Below are 18,560 nucleotides of genomic sequence, written 5' to 3' on the forward strand. Positions count from 1 at the left end.
AGCTGAGGTAACTCTAGGTCTTCCTTTCCTGTGGTGGTCCTCATGAGAGCCAGTTGCATCATAGCGCTTGATGGTTTTTGCGACTGCACTTGAAGAAACTTTCAAAGTTCTTCAAAATTAACTTTGAACAAGGCACACCTGTTAATTGAAATGCATTCCAGGTGACTACCTCATGAAGCTGGTTGAGAGAATGCCAAGAGTGTGCAAAGCTGTCATCGAGGCAAAGGGTGGCTATTTGAATAATCTCAAATATAAAATATATTTTCATTTATTTAACCCTTTTTTGGTTACTACATGATTCCATATGTGTTATTTCATGGTGTTGATGTCTTCACTATTATTCTACAATGTAGAAAATAGTAAAAATAAAGAAAACCTCTTGAATGAGTAGGTGTTCTAAAACTTTTGACCAGTAGTGTATATGTAGCACAAAATCTGTAGAAAAACAAAAAGATATTTGTCCTCCGAAGAAGGGTTAATAAAAAATTTAAAAATTAAGTAAAAGTTCCAGTATGGATAATAGCATTCCTTTCTTCGTCAGTTGTACCATACCTGTTAGTGAGGTAGTTTACACCATCGATTTACACATTCTTCTCTAATCCTCATTGACGTTTTCGAGTGCAGCATCACAGATTGTAACTGTCAACCCAAGGATTTTCTCAGACTCATGCAAAGCACATTGCACCAGAACAACACATACCGAAGAATTTCGCGAAGCCACATCATTCCGCAAGTCAGATAAATAGTATCGAAGGTGACACTGTTTGTCGGGGAAAAAAGGAGGGGTGAGAGAGGTTCTCCCTGTCTTTTTCCTCATTCTTTCTCTTCTGAATGTGGCCTTTCTATGTGTGTGGCTACAGTGTGTAATGATTAACGTGGTGAGCCCTGGGAAGTTGCAGAAGTTCACAATGGATGGTTGTTGCAGTGTATCAGACTCCCCTTTGGCGTGCGTCAGTCACCGGAAGGGGAGTCACGGCCGCAGTGTTGCGTAGAAACTTACTACTTAATCACTGGGAACGGAGAAATCCCTCAGCCACTGGTAGTCCTGGGCAAACAGCTAACCAGTAATGCTGTCAAACAGGGACGTTCCTGGGCTTTTTGAGAGAGTGTGGTGTTGCTAAGTTCACATGAGAAAGTAGTGGTGTGGTTGTGTTCAGACGGGGAAGTTGGAGTAGGGGGCGGCTATGTGAAACTACAGTATCGTGTGAAGTTGTCTTCCTCCACCTGTGGAATAGTAATCAATACGAGTCAATCTACCCCAAGATGTGTCTACTTGTCAAACCATAAAAGTGGTAAAGCTTCACCCCAAAACTTTTCACTTAGAGAATAATGCAGCATCGTAAATCTTTAACCATATGTCAAGATGCGGTTTTTATTCATCGTTATGTATTCTTTTTATTCAGAGGGGAAATATACGTAGCATGACACATTAGCATAGCATGAGCTATGCACATACATTAGCATTAGCATCAACAACTGACCTCATCTTCTCTTTCTCTACCTTTTTTTGTCACAATCAGGTGGATGACCAAATGAAGCTCCTCCAGAACTGTTGGAGCGAGCTCCTCATCCTCGACCACATCTTCCGTCAGGTGATGCACGCCAAGGAAGGCTCCATCCTATTGGTCACCGGCCAGCAGGTAAGTCACCTGACTCCCCAATTCCACCCACCCCTTCCAGCCCCACACGCCCCTCCCCTTCTCTCCACACCCTCCCCATAGACCTCATCAGCCACTCAGCATGAGCACATCAACACCCTTTAAAGCACTATCGACCAAGCCAGCCCCCGTGCAGTCACCGCTCCATTAAAAATAGATTACGCTTATAGGTATCAGCTAATGTGACCAGAATAATCAATTAAGCATTTTCAATTTATTTATTTTTATTATTTTGCATCAAGCAAAGACTCCAAACAGCGAATACATAAAGCGCTTGGTTAAGCATGCCGGTAGAGTCATAGCGGTAGAAAAAAAAGCCTATGATGATTTACCTTTGCGGGTCCCCTGAGGAGCCGGCAAGGGCCGATGCCTGAGGCTCCTGACGAGGCCCTCAACACAGAGTGGACCTGTGATTCCTCAGTCTTTTTCTCCACTGGCAGAGAGAGAGAGAGAGTGAGAGACAGAGAGAGGGAGATAAAGAGAGAGGGAAAGAGGAATGAAATTGCTCGTTATGAATATGGCTCTGAACGCCCGGCACGCCTGTCAGCAAGACGAGCACGCTTAATTATTGATGGGGCGGTGTTTCCAAAACGTCGCTCTTCAACAAAATGTTCTCCAACAATAGATGGGGGCATTACTATTGAGGCGAAGCGAGGAGGGTCTGAGTGGAGTTAGGGAGTGTTGTTTTTACCTTTGTTTATAGTTACAGACTTACTGTAGATGAGCTTTACTCACGTGATTTGGAAAAGAGGATGTTGTGAAAGGAGGGACAAAAGAGTGGTTCTCCCGATGAACTCCAATAATTAGTGAAGTTGAAAGTCAGAAAGTTGAAGTTGTTGTGTGTGTGAGTTCATGTAGGGAGAAAGACAGAGAGAGACAGTGAAACAGAAAGAGAGAAAGAGCAAGAGAGGGGTAGTTTTCATATCACTGCTATTTTACCAGACCACATATACCCACACATACACCAACCCACACACAGGCACAGACACACACAGAGTGCCCTGAGTCACTGCCCCCCCCCTCCTCCCACGTCCAGTGCAGAGTGCCGAGCGGTGGCTCGTACTCCCAGCAGTGTCTCTGCTGCTCTGTGTTTGATTAGCGAAGGCTGGCTGTGAGCAGGGCTGAGCCAGTGAAGGAGGAGGAGGAGGAGGAGGAGGGGGAAGAGTCAGGGGAGGTGAGGACCAGGTCTCGTTTGCATATTTTGGTTAATGAACAGCTGGTGTTGGGGGGTCGGTGTGGGAGACAGGAGGGGAGTGCCTCTCAAACCGTTCATTATCTCCTATTATTCTCCATGAAGCCAGAGGTGACAGCAGTACTGCTTTAAAGCCAGGGCCCACCACCACAACCACCATCACTACCAGCAACACCTCCACCAAAAACACATGGATAAGGTTACTATGGCAGAACTCAACAGCCTCTTACGATATCTCTCAGATAACGCAACAGACATGGGGTTGGGTTGATCACGGGTTGGCGTTACTGCATAAATATTTTGAGGATCTTTGGGTGGGCAATTGGGTCAGGCCAGGGCACCGTGACCTGTTTGGGCATGCTGACCACTTCCACTCTGTTACCTCGTTGCGTGAGCATTTGTGTCTTGGCCGCTTTGCCAGCCGTCGTCGGAATGGTCCAAGTGCACCATGGGGGATTAAAGGAGAAATGAGAGCGACACATGACACCCCGGGAGGACGGGCTTCAGAACATGCTACTGTCCCTTCCGTATTCCCCCTCCCTTCCTCCCCTCTTCTCACTCCCTTCCTCCCCTCTTCCCTCTTTGAATACAGATCCCTCACCGCCCTCCACTCTCCTATCTGTCAGCTGGTAGCCTTAGTCACAGTACACTGACCTTCAGAGGAATCTGATGTAGCAACAGATACAATATATAATCACACAACATTCACGTCTAATTTATACAGCTCTTTGGCCTGTCTTGTACTGACCTGAACTGTCTTTGGCTCAAACACAAGATGTGACTGCCGGTGTCATGTGAAAACACAGGGTTATGGCTGTATGGCAGTTCAGTAGAGTATGAATTAAGTCTTTGATATTACTTGATATCAATGGCACTTGCACATGAAAGGCAAATGTTAGCAATGCAAACAAAAATATTCTCTGAACTAATTTATTCGGCAGGTTTACACTACTATTCAATGGCATCGTCTTTTTAAACTAACTCGTCTTCTTTGAGCCATAGTGTTATTAGTAGAATGTGGTCATTTAGCAGACACTTTAATCCAACTTTCTGTGCAATTTAACTTTAGACATTTTTGTTATTATATGGCCCAACTTACTGAGCTATATGAGTCACCCAACCGTATTAGCCGTCTTTACCCATTTTTATGCTCGTTTGTCATTTGGCAACCATGTTAATTTTGTTTGCCTTTGTTTGATGTATTAATGACAGGTTGACCTATGAATCTTTATAATATGCAGACATAGAGATGATAGATAAGTGTATTGTCACTGTTTTTTTTTTTTTTTTACTTAAGGCTAGGAAACCATAACCCAATGCCATCAAGAACCCAATCCTTCATTGAAGTTATTTCATGCACAGTTGATTTTATGTAAATTAATTGACACTTTGGGGGGGGGCGTTGACATTTCACTGACTCTTAATTTTCACCACCTCAAAAAAGGACAGAGGGAAAGAAGGGGAGAGAGACGCTGAGCGAGATGGAGAAAGAGATATAGAGAAAAGGAGAGATGGAGAGGTGATGAGAAGCAGGGAAAAAAAGCTGGCGCACATCTCGGAATCCTCCCAGCCCAATGCTTTAAAAAATTCTACTCATCATTATTTACACAATAAATAAATTCCGATCTGGGCCGTTTTAATTGCAAATGCAGCTCGCGGGAACCCCTCCCCGAGCCTAGGAGGCAGCCGTCTACCTTCCCCGAGAAACCCTGGCTCAGTCAATTATGGTAATGAATTGTCAATAAATATAAAAATTTAATATGGCCTGCTTACTGTGAGTGGCAGCTATGGACTTGCCTCCCAGACAAATTTGCTGCTGCTGCAGATATTAAGTGCACCTGAAAGTGCTCGCGGTGGGCCAATGGGGCCAGTGCCGGGGCCAGAGCATGGGGGGGGTCCTGGGGGACATCCAGGGGGGCCCACACGCTCTCACCCCTCGCCCCTCTCGGCCCCCCCCCTCCAAACCCCGCGTCCAGACGCAGAGGAGGGGAGAGGAGGGGGAAGGCGAGAGGGAGGAGAGAGGGGGGTGTCCCCCCCTGTTTATCGGCGGGTGATTATGATTCAGCAGTCAGCCCCGGCCCTTCGGCCCTCTCTCTCCCTCCCTCTCTTTCTCCCTCTCTCACTCCTCTCTCCCTCGCTCCCTGTATCTCTCTCCCTGCTGTGCTGGCAATCTACAGTGTGCTGGGCTACAGTGCGGGGAGAGTGAGAAAGAGGGAGAAAATGAGAAAGGCTTCAGGAAGAGAGGAATCAGGACAGAGAAAGAGGGAGCAAGTAAGAAAGAAGTTAGAAAAAAGAGAGATAGACCTCAATACTAGAGAGAGAGAGAGAGAGAAAGAGGTTCAGTAAGAGCGATAAGCCTCCATAAGAGAGGGAGAAAAACTCTCCTGATAGCCAGCCTACTGTATGCTGATGGGAGGATGAATCTAGCTGTTGTTGTTAGACACATAGGGCCCTGAATTGTTATAAGGCATACACTGTATTCTTCCTAATTTCTATGGATACACAGTTATACGGGTCTACCTGCTTGTTTATTTTATTGTTTGTCTTATTGCGTAAGAACGGCAAGCTAACTGCACCCGTATTGAGATGGGATCTTACACTGTCAGATTGACCAAAGTGAAATTTCATACACATATACTGTAGAAGGCATACTGTAGTATAGAAAGGCATCATATAAGGTGCCAGTGAACTACAAAATGCCAATTGGTTTTACTTTCAAAAACCGGTCAAGGTATTTCCATTTTTTATTTAACCTTTATTTTTGACAGGGAGTCAATTTTATTTAACTTGATTAGGATCCCAATTAGCCGACGCCAATGACGACATCTAGTCTTACTGGGGTACGACACATGACGAAAAAGACATTACAGACAAAATGCTTTACACTTTACATACATTTAAAAACATTAACATGTAGTGTGTGTGTGTGTGTGTGTTTGCATCGCTCAGTTACACATACATGTCAGTACATACACACAACAAGTATGTCACATGGGGGAGAGGCGTTGTCCCATGCAGTGTTGCTTTATTTGTTTTTGGAAACCAGGTTTGCTGTTCACTTGCGCTATATGAGATAGAAGGGAGTACCATGTAGTCATGGCTCTGTATAATACTGTACATTTCTTTGAATTTGTTCTGGACCTGGGGACTGTGAAAAGACCCCTGGTGGCATGTTTGGTGGGGTAAGTGTGTGTATTAGTGCTGTGTGTAAGTTGACAATGCAAACAATTTCTTATAAAAACAAGTCTTTCCTCAACTCTTAGCCAAGAGAGACTGGCATACACATTATTGATATTAGCCCCCTGATTACAATGAAGAGCAAAATGTGCCGCTCTGTTTCAGGCCAGCTGCAGCTTAACTAGGTCCTTCTTTGCAGCACTTGACCATATGACTGGACAATAATCAAGATAAGATAAAACTAGAGCCTGCCGTCTTGCTTTGTGTCGTGTGGTGTCAAAAAAGCAGACCATCTCTTCATCACGGCAGACCTCTCCAAATCTTTACAACCATTGAATCTATATGTTTTGACCATGACAGTTTACAATCTAATCTAACACCTCCTCAACTTGCTCAACAGCCACGGCATTCATTACCAGATTCAGCTGAGGTCTAGAACTTAGGGAATGATTTGTACCAAATACAATGCTCTTAGTTTTAGAGATGTTAAGGACTAGTTTATTACTGGCCATCCATTCTAAAACTGACAATGCTGAGACCAAGGTCTCTTTTCCAGATGAGCCCTGTTTAGCACAACGATACACATCAAGATACAATATACACATAAAACTACACATCCATACACACATTAAAATACATGTTATTATACAAAACACAATATAAGTTAACAATGAAGAAAGGTACGGCAGAAGTTTATGCAGGAGGGCTTTATAAACAAAAAGAGTTAAATCATTCTACGAGACTTCAAAGTACTCTTTCATCACAGACAAGACCTTTCTCTCACCTCAACTTCAGCACACACTGTATAGGAGTGTGTTATATTCTATGGGAATGCTATTGAATTGCATGAGATCAAGGAGAATTCTCGGCAACAAAAGAGTGATCAAATTATATATACGGATACCGTATATGTGTGTCCTATGAGGCCTAGTGCCTAGTGTCTAACAGCTTGTGTGTGTGTGTGTGCTCCCCCACCCCCCCGCAGGTGGATTACGTTGTAATTGCCTCCCAAGCCGGAGCCACTCTCAACAACCTGATGAGCCACGCCCAGGAGCTGGTGGGCAAGCTGCGCTCTCTGCAGCTGGACCAGAGGGAGTTTGTCTGCCTCAAGTTCCTGGTGCTGTTCAGCTTGGGTGAGTACTAGGCGGGAGGAGGCTGGGTAGGGAAGGGGAGGCCGGGTAAGGGAGGCTGGGTGAGAGAGGGGAAGGTGGCTGAGGGAGGAGAGGGTGGAGGCTGAACGTGTCTGGGGGAGAGGGTTGTTCCGTGTGGGTGAGTCCCAGGGATGGGAAGAAGGGAGGTTGGGTGGGGGAGGGGAGGGATATGTAGGGGTATGGATTAGAAGTGAGAAGGGGGAGAGGAGGGACATTGGGGAGGGGGTTATAGGTGAGGGGGAGGGAGGATGGGTGAGGTAGGAAGAGGAGGGAAAGGGTAGTTTGTGAGGGATGGGGAGTCTTGGGATAAGGGATGGGGTGCGAGAAGGGGTGAGGTGAGGTATGGATGACTTTGGGAGAGAGATGGGGCCAGAGATGGGGGGAAAATGGGTATTAGTGAGTAAGGGGAGAGAAGGAGTGAGGGGTTACCAAAAATTGTCCCTCTGCACTCTGCCAATCACATTACACACTGCTTCACAAGGTCAGTATCAGCCAGGAAAGAAATAATCCCTCTCCCCATCTGATAACGAGACTACAACACACTGGTCATGAATGCCACATAGAAACAGGGCAGGATTACCGTAATGGCCACACAGGGCACGTGCACCAGGGCACCCGACCTCCAGGGGGCCCACAACCCAATTACAATGTGTAGAATTGCAGGAAATTAGCTTTAAAACTGCTAAATTCTCTCTTGGGCTTATGGCAAAATGTGAGGAATAGTAGAACATTTGTTTTAAAATTGCAAAATGTTCTTTCAGCCTCATGGCAAAATGTGAACAATAGCGTGATGTTAGCTATAAAACAGCACATTTTCCTCTCTGACCCATGGCAAAATGTGTTGAATATCAGGAAATTAGCTTTAAAACAGCAACATTTTCTCTTAGCCTCGTGACAAAATGTGTAGAATCAACCTGATCTCATAGTTTCACTTCAGGATCTGACGTAATTGGATGAACGTCGATTTTTGACTCATTAATTCAGCATGGTTATAGGTTTCATTCCGCATGGTTACAGGGTTAAAACAGAAACAACTCAAAAGGTTAAGTTCAGGTATTAATTCCGAGCTGTTAAAGTTAGGGCTATGGTTTGGGGAAAGCATAAAACTAAATAGTAATACAAAAAAATGCTGTTTCCATTTAGTATCATTAACTACTCTCCCTGCTTGCTAAAGCATTGTGAACTGCCTTGATGCAGTGGTCTAAGCAGTGTGCTCTGGCTCTAGACATTGTAAGTTTGAGTGCTGTACCATAATAAAAATTAAAGAAATTGGTGAGTGCCAAGGACGGATTATATCGACGACAACAGGACCTTTTAAAACGTCTGAAATGTATGTATGTTTCGAGTGACCAGCCTAGTCGAATAACATTATAAAACTGCAAATGTTTTCAACCTTAAATGTTGAAATGCAGGAAGTTAGCTGTTTTCCCCAAAAATAATTTAAACCTACAAAAGGTGATCGGTGCCCGGTAGCCCCAAATGTGGTAATCCAGCCCTGCATAGAAACACACACATATAGATGCACGCATGCACAGACACACTTACCCTATCTGGAACCGATTGGCCATTTGGTCTGTCGCACGGGTTGCGGATGCAGTGGTTCAATCAATCAATCAATCAAATGTATTTATAAAGCCCTTTTATAAAGCCCTTTTTACTTCAGCCGATGTCACAAAGTGCTGTACAGAAACCCAGCCTAAAACCCCAAGCAATGCAGATGTAGAAGCACGGTGGCTAGGAAAAACTCCCTAGAAAAGCCAGAACCTAGGAAGAAACCTAGAGAGGAACCAGGCTCTGAGGGGTGGCCAGTTGTCTTCTGGCTGTGCAGGGTGGAGATTATAACAGAACATGGCCAAGATGTTCAAATGTTCATAGATGACCAGCAGGGTCAGATAATAATAATCACAGTGATTGTAGAGGGTGCAACAGGACAGCACCTCAGGAGTAAATGTCAATTGGCTTTTCATAGCCGATCATTCAGAGTTAGAGACAGCAAATGCGGTAGAGATAGAGTTCACAACAGCAGGTCCGGGACAAGGTAGCATGTCCAGTGAACAGGTCAGGGTTCCATAGCCGCAGGCAGAACAGTTGAAACTGGAGCAGCAACATGACCAGGTGGACTGGGGACAGCAAGGAGTCATCAGGCCAGGTAGTCCTGAGGCATGGTCCTAGGGCTCAGGTCCTCCGAGAGAAGAGAGAGAGAAAGAGAGAGAGAAAAGAGCGAGAAAGAGAGAAAAGAGAGAGAGAGTGAGAATTAGAGGGAGCATACTTAAATTCACACAGGACACCGGATGAGACAGGAGAAATACTCTAGATATAACAGACTGACCCTAGCCCCCCGACACATAAACTATTGCAGCCTAAATACTGGAAGCTGAGATAGGAGCGGTCGGACACATACACACACACAATACGCCCCCCTCACACACACACAGAGACAAACACAGACAAACACACCAGACACCTCTAAGGTTCAATATTCTCATATTCTCTGTATGTGTGTTTGTTGGTCAGCCATGGGACTTTCCTCACCGTTTCCCGTTCGTAACTTATGGCTCCTCACTCCCGTAGTTTAACATCATTCATTAATGAAGTCATTTGAAGTCAAGGTAATATGCTCAGCCTAGCCCCACTGTGGACACTGGTTTCTCCTATCAAAGACAGACTTCCAGGTTTGATGGTTACTGCCAGGAAAGATTGCTGGAATTGTAATGTACTCGGCTGTTTGTCAACAAGTATTATCATATCACTTGCATTTCCACATCTGAACTCAGCACATAGGTGTGTGTGAGTGTGTGTGCATGTCTATGTGTGGGTTTGTTTGTGCGCGCATGCGTGCGTGCGTGCGGGTGCATGTTCTCGCCTCCAATTTACAAGGGGCTTATGTTGACCACCTGGAATCGCTAAGTGAACAGCAAGCCTTTGAATAAACGCAGACCCTCCCCCCAACCCCTCTGCACTTCTCCACTTCTCCCCCTTTCCTCCCCACGCTTCAGTCCCACCTGGAAAAGGGCTTAACTTCCCCAACCCTCACACAAGCCCCTTAATGAAATGCTTTCCTCCTGGCCGACTTGCCGTGCTCAGAGCTAGCGAGATTAATGTTTGTGTTATTGGGTGTTTGTGGCAGAGGGGCGGGTGAGAGGGGAGGCTGGGAGGGTGTGATGGGGGGGTCTGGGGGGTTGATGGTCTAAATAATTTGGCGGAAACATCATCCATAATGAAAGGCTCACCTGAGGGATGTGTATCGCCCCCGGCAGTGCGTGTTCTCTGCGCTGCTTGGGCCCCTGTGAACGCTAGACGGTTCGCTACGGAGAGAAAGCGGGAAACCAACATTAAGCCAGGAGATTAGAAGTGCTCTGATTAATATCATCCCACAGTCGAGAGGAGTGTGTGTGTGTGTTTTTATATACATGTGAATGCACGCGTGTCTGTAGGTGTAAGTTTTACTATACAGTGTGTGCGTGTCTCTGTGTGTTTGTATACTGTGTGTACTAGAGTTCATCAACTCCAGCTGAGGAGCCAATTAATAGGGAGTTAATGAAATGAGGCATGAAACTACTCCTGTGCCGTGCTGGGTGAATGCAGAAGGCAACATGAGGTGAAACACTCTCTCTCTATTACTCCTATACATGCTACCTGGGCCCGCATTCCTAAAGCATGTCAGAGTAAGAGTGCTGATCTACTGTCGGATCAGTTTTTCCTTTTAGATCATAATGATTAAGATTACATGGACAGAGAGGGACCTGATCCTAGATCAGCATTCCTACTCTGAGATGTTTTGTGAATACGGGTTCTGTACAGGATCCCAAGTTCCTCCTACTATGGGTGTGTGTGTGTGTGTTTACATAGATAGGTGACCATCACTTGTACCAATAAGCTATCAAGTGGAGCACACTTTTTTTGTCAGCTGCACATCACAAATTTTGACCAGCTACATTTTGACCAGCAAATTTGGACTAGCTATCAAATGGGTAGAACTGCATGGGTGCATTCGTGTTTTGACATATGTGCACTGCTTACATAGTAACAAGTTAATTAGGCAATAAGGCCCGAGGAGATGTGGTATACTCCAACGCGGAGTGCCTGGATACAGCCATTAGCTGTGGTATATTGGCCATATACCACAAACCCCCCGATGTGCCTTATTGCTATTATAAACTGGTTACCAACATAATTAGAACTGTGAAAATAAATGTTTTGTCATACCCATGGTATGCAGTCTGATATACCACAGCTTTCAGCCAATCAGCATTCAGGGCTTGAACCAGCCAGTTTATAATATACAGTATTTGGTGTCACTCTAACCTTTTATTCCCTTGTGGTTTAGATTAGTGGTTTAGATTTATTTGAACATAAATAAGCCACACATGTCTATAAGCCGCAGGTGCCTACCGGTACATTGAAACAAATGAACTTTACACAGGCTTTAACGAAACACAGCTTGTAATAAAAATGAATAGGCTTTAACGAAACACGGCTTGTAACAAAAATAAATAGGCTTTAACGAAACACGGCTTGTAACAAAAATAAATAGGCTTTAACGAAACACGACTTGTAACAAAAAATAAAAAATTAGCAGTAAGCTTAAGTTGTCTTTTTGCACTGAGTCAATTCCTCACGCTGCTGTTTCCAACGTCTTATCATCGACTCATTAAGACCAAGCTCCCGTGCAGCAGCTCTATTTCCTTTTCCAACAGCCAGATCAATCGCCTTCAACTTGAAAGCTGCATCATATGCATTTCTCCGTGTCTTTGCCATGATGAGGGTGACAAAATGACTACCGTAATCAGAATGATGGGAAGTTTGAGAGCGCTCGATTTAATCTAAACAGTAAACAAAAATGTTGTTTGACCTTAACCCGTTCGGCAATTTCATTGGTCTAATGAAAGCTTCATGCCGCCCAAAAAACTGAGCACGTCACAGAATGTGTTTTTTTGGAGCAAAAAAATTTGAAAGCGGGAAAAATCCATATATTAGCTGCGTCATTGTTTAAGCCGCGATGTTCAAAGCGTGGGAAAAAAGTTGCGGTTTATAGTCCGGAATTTACGCTAATTTAGTTACTCAATCCAAGTATATTCAAGCATACACAACATCTTTAATCAGATTTAGATTGAATTGAATTTCAATGTATAGACATCTTTTAAAGGCTTTTTGTCAGGGGCTCTCTATTTCAGAGATGCCTGGTAGAATTCTGATCACCGAAAGGTAGAGATCGATGTGAGGTAAAAGCACCAGTCAGTCCAAGGCCATGTGTGTGTAAAACAGGTTAACCACACACGCACGCACCCACATATGCACACTACCGCTTCTATTCATTCGACTACTTGTTATTTTTGACTTGACTCCTTTCATCGTTATTATTGATTCATGTACTGCATTGTTGAGGGATCCAGCACATAAGCATTTCGCTGCACCTTTTATACCTGTTGTAAACTGTGTATCTGACAAGTAAATTAGATTTGGATTTGATTTGACACACACACGCGCACACACACACACACACACACACACACACACACACACACACACTTCTCCACAAACTTGCCACACAAGGTCAAATGCAGCTCCAATGAACATACAGACATCAATCCTGGACAGGCCTTTTCTCCTAAACGCAGCCCTCTCTTAAGCCCTTTACAAATGAAGCCTTTTAAAGGAAATCAAAGGTACATTTCCCCTGGCCTGACATGAGCCTAGCCCAATAGCTCCAACCTCTGCGCTTTCTATCAGCGTGCCGACTCCAGCGTGATCAGTCAATGTCGCTCACCGCAGGACTCTTTGTAAAACTGGCTGTCGATAAAGAGGAGAATAGACCATCACTTTTGACTTGGGAAGAGTCACTTGTCTTGGTGGGTGGTGGGGTGTCAAGAAAGTGTGTGTGTGTGTGCGTGCGTGTGTGTGTGTGCGTGTGCATGCATGCAGAGATTTGTATAAACCTTGCGTCTGTCTCTCCAACATTTGCAACATTGTTTCAATATTGAAATTCGATCTCCAGCTGTCACATAGTGGTAATGAACTTGTCGCGAGTCGGGACGAGACAGACAGGCAGGCAGATTTTCTCAGCCAGTCGAAATCATGAATCAGCATAATTCTTTATGGATACATACAAAGAAATATCAATAGAAAACAAGTAAAACGAAACAAAGTGCAGCTAGTTTACAGTCGTTCCAGCTTCATTTTGAAGTGATTGTGTTAGCTGTGTTGTTGGCTAGCTCGTCTGAACAACAGTGTCCTGATGAGAGAGCACATGTTCTATGCCACGCGAAATCGCGCCTCATTAGCTCATTGTTATGGACGTATCCAAATAAATGTCACTAGAAAACAGCTTAAACAATTGCAAATGCAGCTACTTTGTTGTTATTCTGCCACACTGTTTGACGTGATTGTAAGTTAGCTGTAGTTGGCTAGCTAGCAAGGGATGAGAACGTTGCCAGCCAGTATGGCAATAGAACATTTATAATGAACGACTGGGTCGCGTCCATGAAATAGTATGAATACATTCATCAAAATAATTGTATTTATGAAAATATGTAAATCATCGTTTGAACATGTTGGTAACCTGTTGTATAAAAGTGATAATGTCCTCGATGTCGACGTATGGTTTGCCTCGACTTCATCTCGGGCCTAACGACATCCGTGCCAATATATCCTCCAAACACCAGCTTCTCGGGCGTTATCACTTAATTAAACCACGGTCGTTCTCCTAGCATGCCGCTTTCAATACACATTTACAATAATATAAAGGCAACATCCACTACATGACCAAAAGTATGTGTACACTGCTCGTTGAACATCTCATTCCAAAATAATGGGCATCAATATGGAGTTGGTCCCCCTTTTGCTGCTATAACAGCCTCCACTCTTCTGGGAAGGCTTTCCTCGAGATGTTGGAACATTACTGCAGGGACTTGCTTCCATTCAGCCACAAGAACATTAGTGAGGTCGGGCACTGATGTTGGGCGAATAGGCCTGGCTCGGAGTCGGCGTTCCAATTCATCCCAAAGGTGTTCGATGGAGTTGAGGTCAGGGCTCTTTGCAGGCCAGTTAAGTTCTTCCACACCTAACTCGACAAACCATTTCTGTATGGACCACGCTTTGTGCACGGGGGCATTGTTATGCTGAAACAGCAAAGGTTTCTGTTACCACAAACTGTTACCACAATGTTGGAAGCACAAAATCAAAATTTTTTGGAGCTACGCACTTCAGCACTCGGTGATCCCGTTCTGTAAGCTTGTGTTGCCTTCGTGGCTGAGCCGTTGTTGCTCCTAGACATTTTCACTTCACAATAACAGCACTTACAGTTGACCGGAGCAGCTATAGCGGGGCAGAAATTTGACGAACAGACTTGTTGGAAAGGTGGCATCCTATGAAGGTGCCACGTTGAAAGTCGCTGAGCTCTTCAGTACGGGCCATTCTATTGTCAATGTTTGTCTATGGAGATTGCATGGCTGTGTGCTCGATTTTATACCTGTCAGCAACGGGTGTGGCTGAAATAGCCAAATCCATGAATTTGAAGGGATGTCCACATAGTTTTGGCCGTGTAGTGTATGTAAACCCTTTCCAGGCCTGTTTGGATAATGCATTGCACCATTCAGAGATGCACTTTGTAGCCTACTCTGTAACGTAACCTGTTTCTGTTCTTAATGTGTGCATAAGGCCTAAGTGTAATAATTGTATTTTGGACACAAATCCTCAGCTCATTTGTGTGGTGAATTTTTTGAGGGATTCTCCGAATATTTATGTGTACATCTGTGGACAGGTCGAGGTTATCGGGACAGTAGTCTATTACGCCAAGTCTTAAATCGTTGGATAACAAAAAGTAAGCTGTAATGATGAGAGTATAAAACTATTGACTATAAAAGTGTGCTGTTTTCCGTCAGTTTATACAGCTTGTGTCATAACAGGAGGTCCAAGGCAGGTTGGATTAATATGCATACAGGGAGGGACCAGGGAATCTGGTCACAATATGGATGAAGTGGGCAGATAAGAGACACATATTATTAGACGCAACAAATATCGATCAGATAGTGACCGGATCATCTTGATCGGATGACGACAACCACATTAATGCGTGCTTGAGTGCATGTGCAAAACACTGTGCGTATGTGTCTGTGTGTGTGCGCACATGTGCGTGCATGTTTTGCTTGCATACATACTTGCATACGTGGTTGTGCATATGTGTGTGTATATCTGTGTGTGTGTGTGTGTGTGTGTGTGTTACATGCCAGATGCGGCAATAGTGGCATAAGAGTGCAGTTAGGGGAGCTCTGCAGTGACCCCACGTCTCGAGGTCAGCCTCTGTCATGTGTAATTGTGTAAGGCCGCCCCAGTCATAACTTGTCAGAGGCGAGGAAAGCCAGGGATAGCCAGGCTGCGCTGGTAAGTGCTCCCAACGGGGGCCAGATTTGTGGGCAGAGCACTAAATAACACTACTACAATTTGGCCCTTTTTCTGCTTCTTTTCTAAAATAACCAGAAAAAACTATAGGAGTAAAGGTACTCAGATGACTGATTGTGTTCCATTCAAGTCTTACGAGGAGTGTTTCCCCTTACTAGTATGTGTAGGCGGGTCCCTTCCCATTTAGTTAGTCTCCTTTGCACCCTTGCCGAAAGAGCTGGAGTCTAATTGCTCTCAGTTAAAGTTTTTGGGGGATGTTGGCAGCCTTTGCTGTTGATTTGGGGATCCTCCCACCTAAAAATAAAACAAGTGGGAAATACTGAATCATTTTCAATGGGACTTTAAACATACAGTCAAATCAAATCAAATCAATGTTTATTTGTCACGTGCGCCGAATACAACAGGTGTAGACCTTACAGTGAAATGCTTACTTACAGGCTCTAACCAATAGTGCAAAAAAGGTATTGCACCACAGTTTCCTTCTCTCTTCAGACGTTTGAATAGATCTGATCTGAAATCAGTTCTGGAATAACCTGTGTTGGGGCTGGATAGTGAGGTAGGTGAGGGATAGCAGATCTGAGGTCTGTGCCAGTCCGTGGACCGATGTCGGGCACTGGAGTCACTGAAGAGACACCCTCTTACCCTCCTTCCACCATCTCCACCCCTTCCAACCTCCCTAACACCCATCTGACCTCCCCTGTATCTCTCCCATGTCCCAACCTCTCCTCCTCTCAACCCTTCCACCCATCCCACCTCCCCTCTATCCCTCTCTCCCTCCCTACCTCTCATCCCCTCCACCCTTCCGTCCTCTCCCCTGCGCTAGCTAGCATCTCTCATTAACATGTTTAGCACGTCACGTGAAGCCTCTCGCTCTGGGTTCCACGAGGTCAGACACCAATCTGCTGAAACAACACAAACGTGGTAAACCCTGTTGATAGAAAAAAAAACAGTTTCTCTCTTTCTCACACACACACGCATGCAGGCACACACACATACACTGCTCCCTGAAAGCAAGAAGAAAACATGTAATTCCCAGACAGGTATGTCCTAATTAAGCTACAAGCCCGGCTCCTCAGCTTCCCCAATCAATGCTCTGATCCCGGCCAATGAGTTGGGGAGTTCACTAATGCATGCACAACCCGGGCTCACATAATGCCCCGCAAATATTCATTTCCTGAAACGAATCAAATCATTTGGAATTCAGTCAGGATTGATTAACATTTGGAGGCGGTGAAGTCGCGTGTGGCGTCAACGTGATCAATACCCATATAAACCATGATGGGGTGTGTGTGCTTACTCCTCAAACATATTCCCTCAATATCTTCTCACCTCTCTTCAGTTTTGGTACTTTTATTTGTTACATTTTTTTTTTAGCAGACACTCTTATCCAGAGCAACTTACAGAAGTGAGTGTGTATTTGACATACTTTTTCTTACCAGTTTCGTACCATGATCTACCAACTGAGCCACATGAGACTGTTGCATAAAAATACTTTCTTGACATACGCTTGAACTTAGTCACCGCGAAACTTAGTCAATTGGCTTCTAGTTGAGTGTCCTGACATTTTCCTTTATTTTAACAGTACAAGGTAGCAGCAACCCTTAAGCAATGAATCTAATATTTCGTGATTTTCATCCCTCTCTCTTTGTAAAAAAGCAAACCCACGGTTGTTCGTTGTCGGGCTCCCACTTTGAAAAGCAAGCTCTGTATTGAGACCTTCTAAAAGTCTTTCAGACTTTATCAAGCTGTAAAAGCACCAGATCTCCATGTTGCCACTATTAATGGCCATTACTGATTCAGATTCAGGCTGTTGTTGATTAAAGAGGAGTTTGGGGCGAAATTGTAACTCTTGCCTTACATTTTCTCCCTTTTGCCTTACATTCAGAACGCTCTGGAAATTAAGCCCTGATTCCGCCTCGATTTCAATACTCGGCTCCTACAGTTAACTGCCAAAATAAAGGAAACACCAACATAACATATCTTAATAGGACATTGGGCCACCACCAGCCACCAAAACAGATTCAGTGCGCCTTGGCATAGATTCTACAAATGTCTGGAACTCTATTGAAGGGATGCACACACACACCCTTTAAACCCCCTATGCTCCTTTGAGACCCCTAGGTCTAGCCTAAACAGCATGGGATGTTAATTGTTTAACTAACTCAGGAACCACACCTGTGTGAAAGCACCTGCTTTCAATATACAGTACTTTCTATTGCTCATTTACTCAAGTGTTTCCTTTATTTTGGCAGTTACCTGTATCTCCCCATGTATCACTCTTATCTACAACTATCGCTTTACCCTTTCCCTCTCTTTTTATGTCTTATATGATACCTTACTGGTTTTTATTCTGTGATTATGTTGACACGTTTTTATCGCTTGTTAAACAAGTAGGATTATCAGAAATTTGACTAGAAGAATCTGAGAGTTTGTTTAGAGGGATTTGTAAAACGCTGGACCCTAGCACTTTCTGCTGATAAAGTTGTGATAATGAAAAAAAAAAAAACCCACACACATCATAATTGTGTTACAAGGGGGTTCTGAGAGAAAGAATGGAGCCTAGTGCAGTGTGTTAGCAAAATACATTATGCATTCAATTTTTAGATTATGCTAATGTTCTGGGAATGAATACAGGTACAGCCTGTTTTAAACACTCCTTTCCATTAAATGTAGTGAAGACACTGTATGAAAACACAAACCAGTGGTTGGAACCGGTTCAGGGAACACTACCGAAAACTGTAAAATAACCAACATTTTAGAGGAACAGAACCAGAACTGAGTACAAAAGTGATCTATACTGATCTGGAACAGAACCATTATTTTAAAAGCATGGGAACTGGTTATTAATAACGTTTTTTACATTCTGGGAATTTTTTTCCAGTCCCACAAAAAGCGCCTATGCAAAGCCCTCACTTGTCACTTAAAAACGTATTCAAGTGTCTGCCTGCCAGCTGAAAATCTTTGCCAGTGTGTGTGTGTGTAAGC

At 44.2% G+C, this 18,560-nt stretch overlaps 1 protein-coding gene across 4 annotated transcripts in view; it reads left to right on the plus strand.

Moving 5' to 3' along the window:
• LOC106613481 (nuclear receptor subfamily 5 group A member 2) overlaps positions 1-18,560 on the plus strand; it is a 101,324-nt gene that overhangs the window by 48,931 nt on the left and 33,833 nt on the right. For all 4 annotated transcript variants that reach the window (XM_014215753.2, XM_014215755.2, XM_045687281.1 and 1 more), the window contains 2 exons: positions 1,521-1,640; positions 7,013-7,160. In XM_014215753.2, coding sequence (XP_014071228.1) covers positions 1,521-1,640; positions 7,013-7,160 — 268 coding nt within the window. The remainder of the gene's footprint in view (positions 1-1,520; positions 1,641-7,012; positions 7,161-18,560) is intronic.

This window comes from Salmo salar, chromosome ssa10, assembly GCF_905237065.1.
Source record: "Salmo salar chromosome ssa10, Ssal_v3.1, whole genome shotgun sequence".
Taxonomy (NCBI): domain Eukaryota; kingdom Metazoa; phylum Chordata; class Actinopteri; order Salmoniformes; family Salmonidae; genus Salmo; species Salmo salar.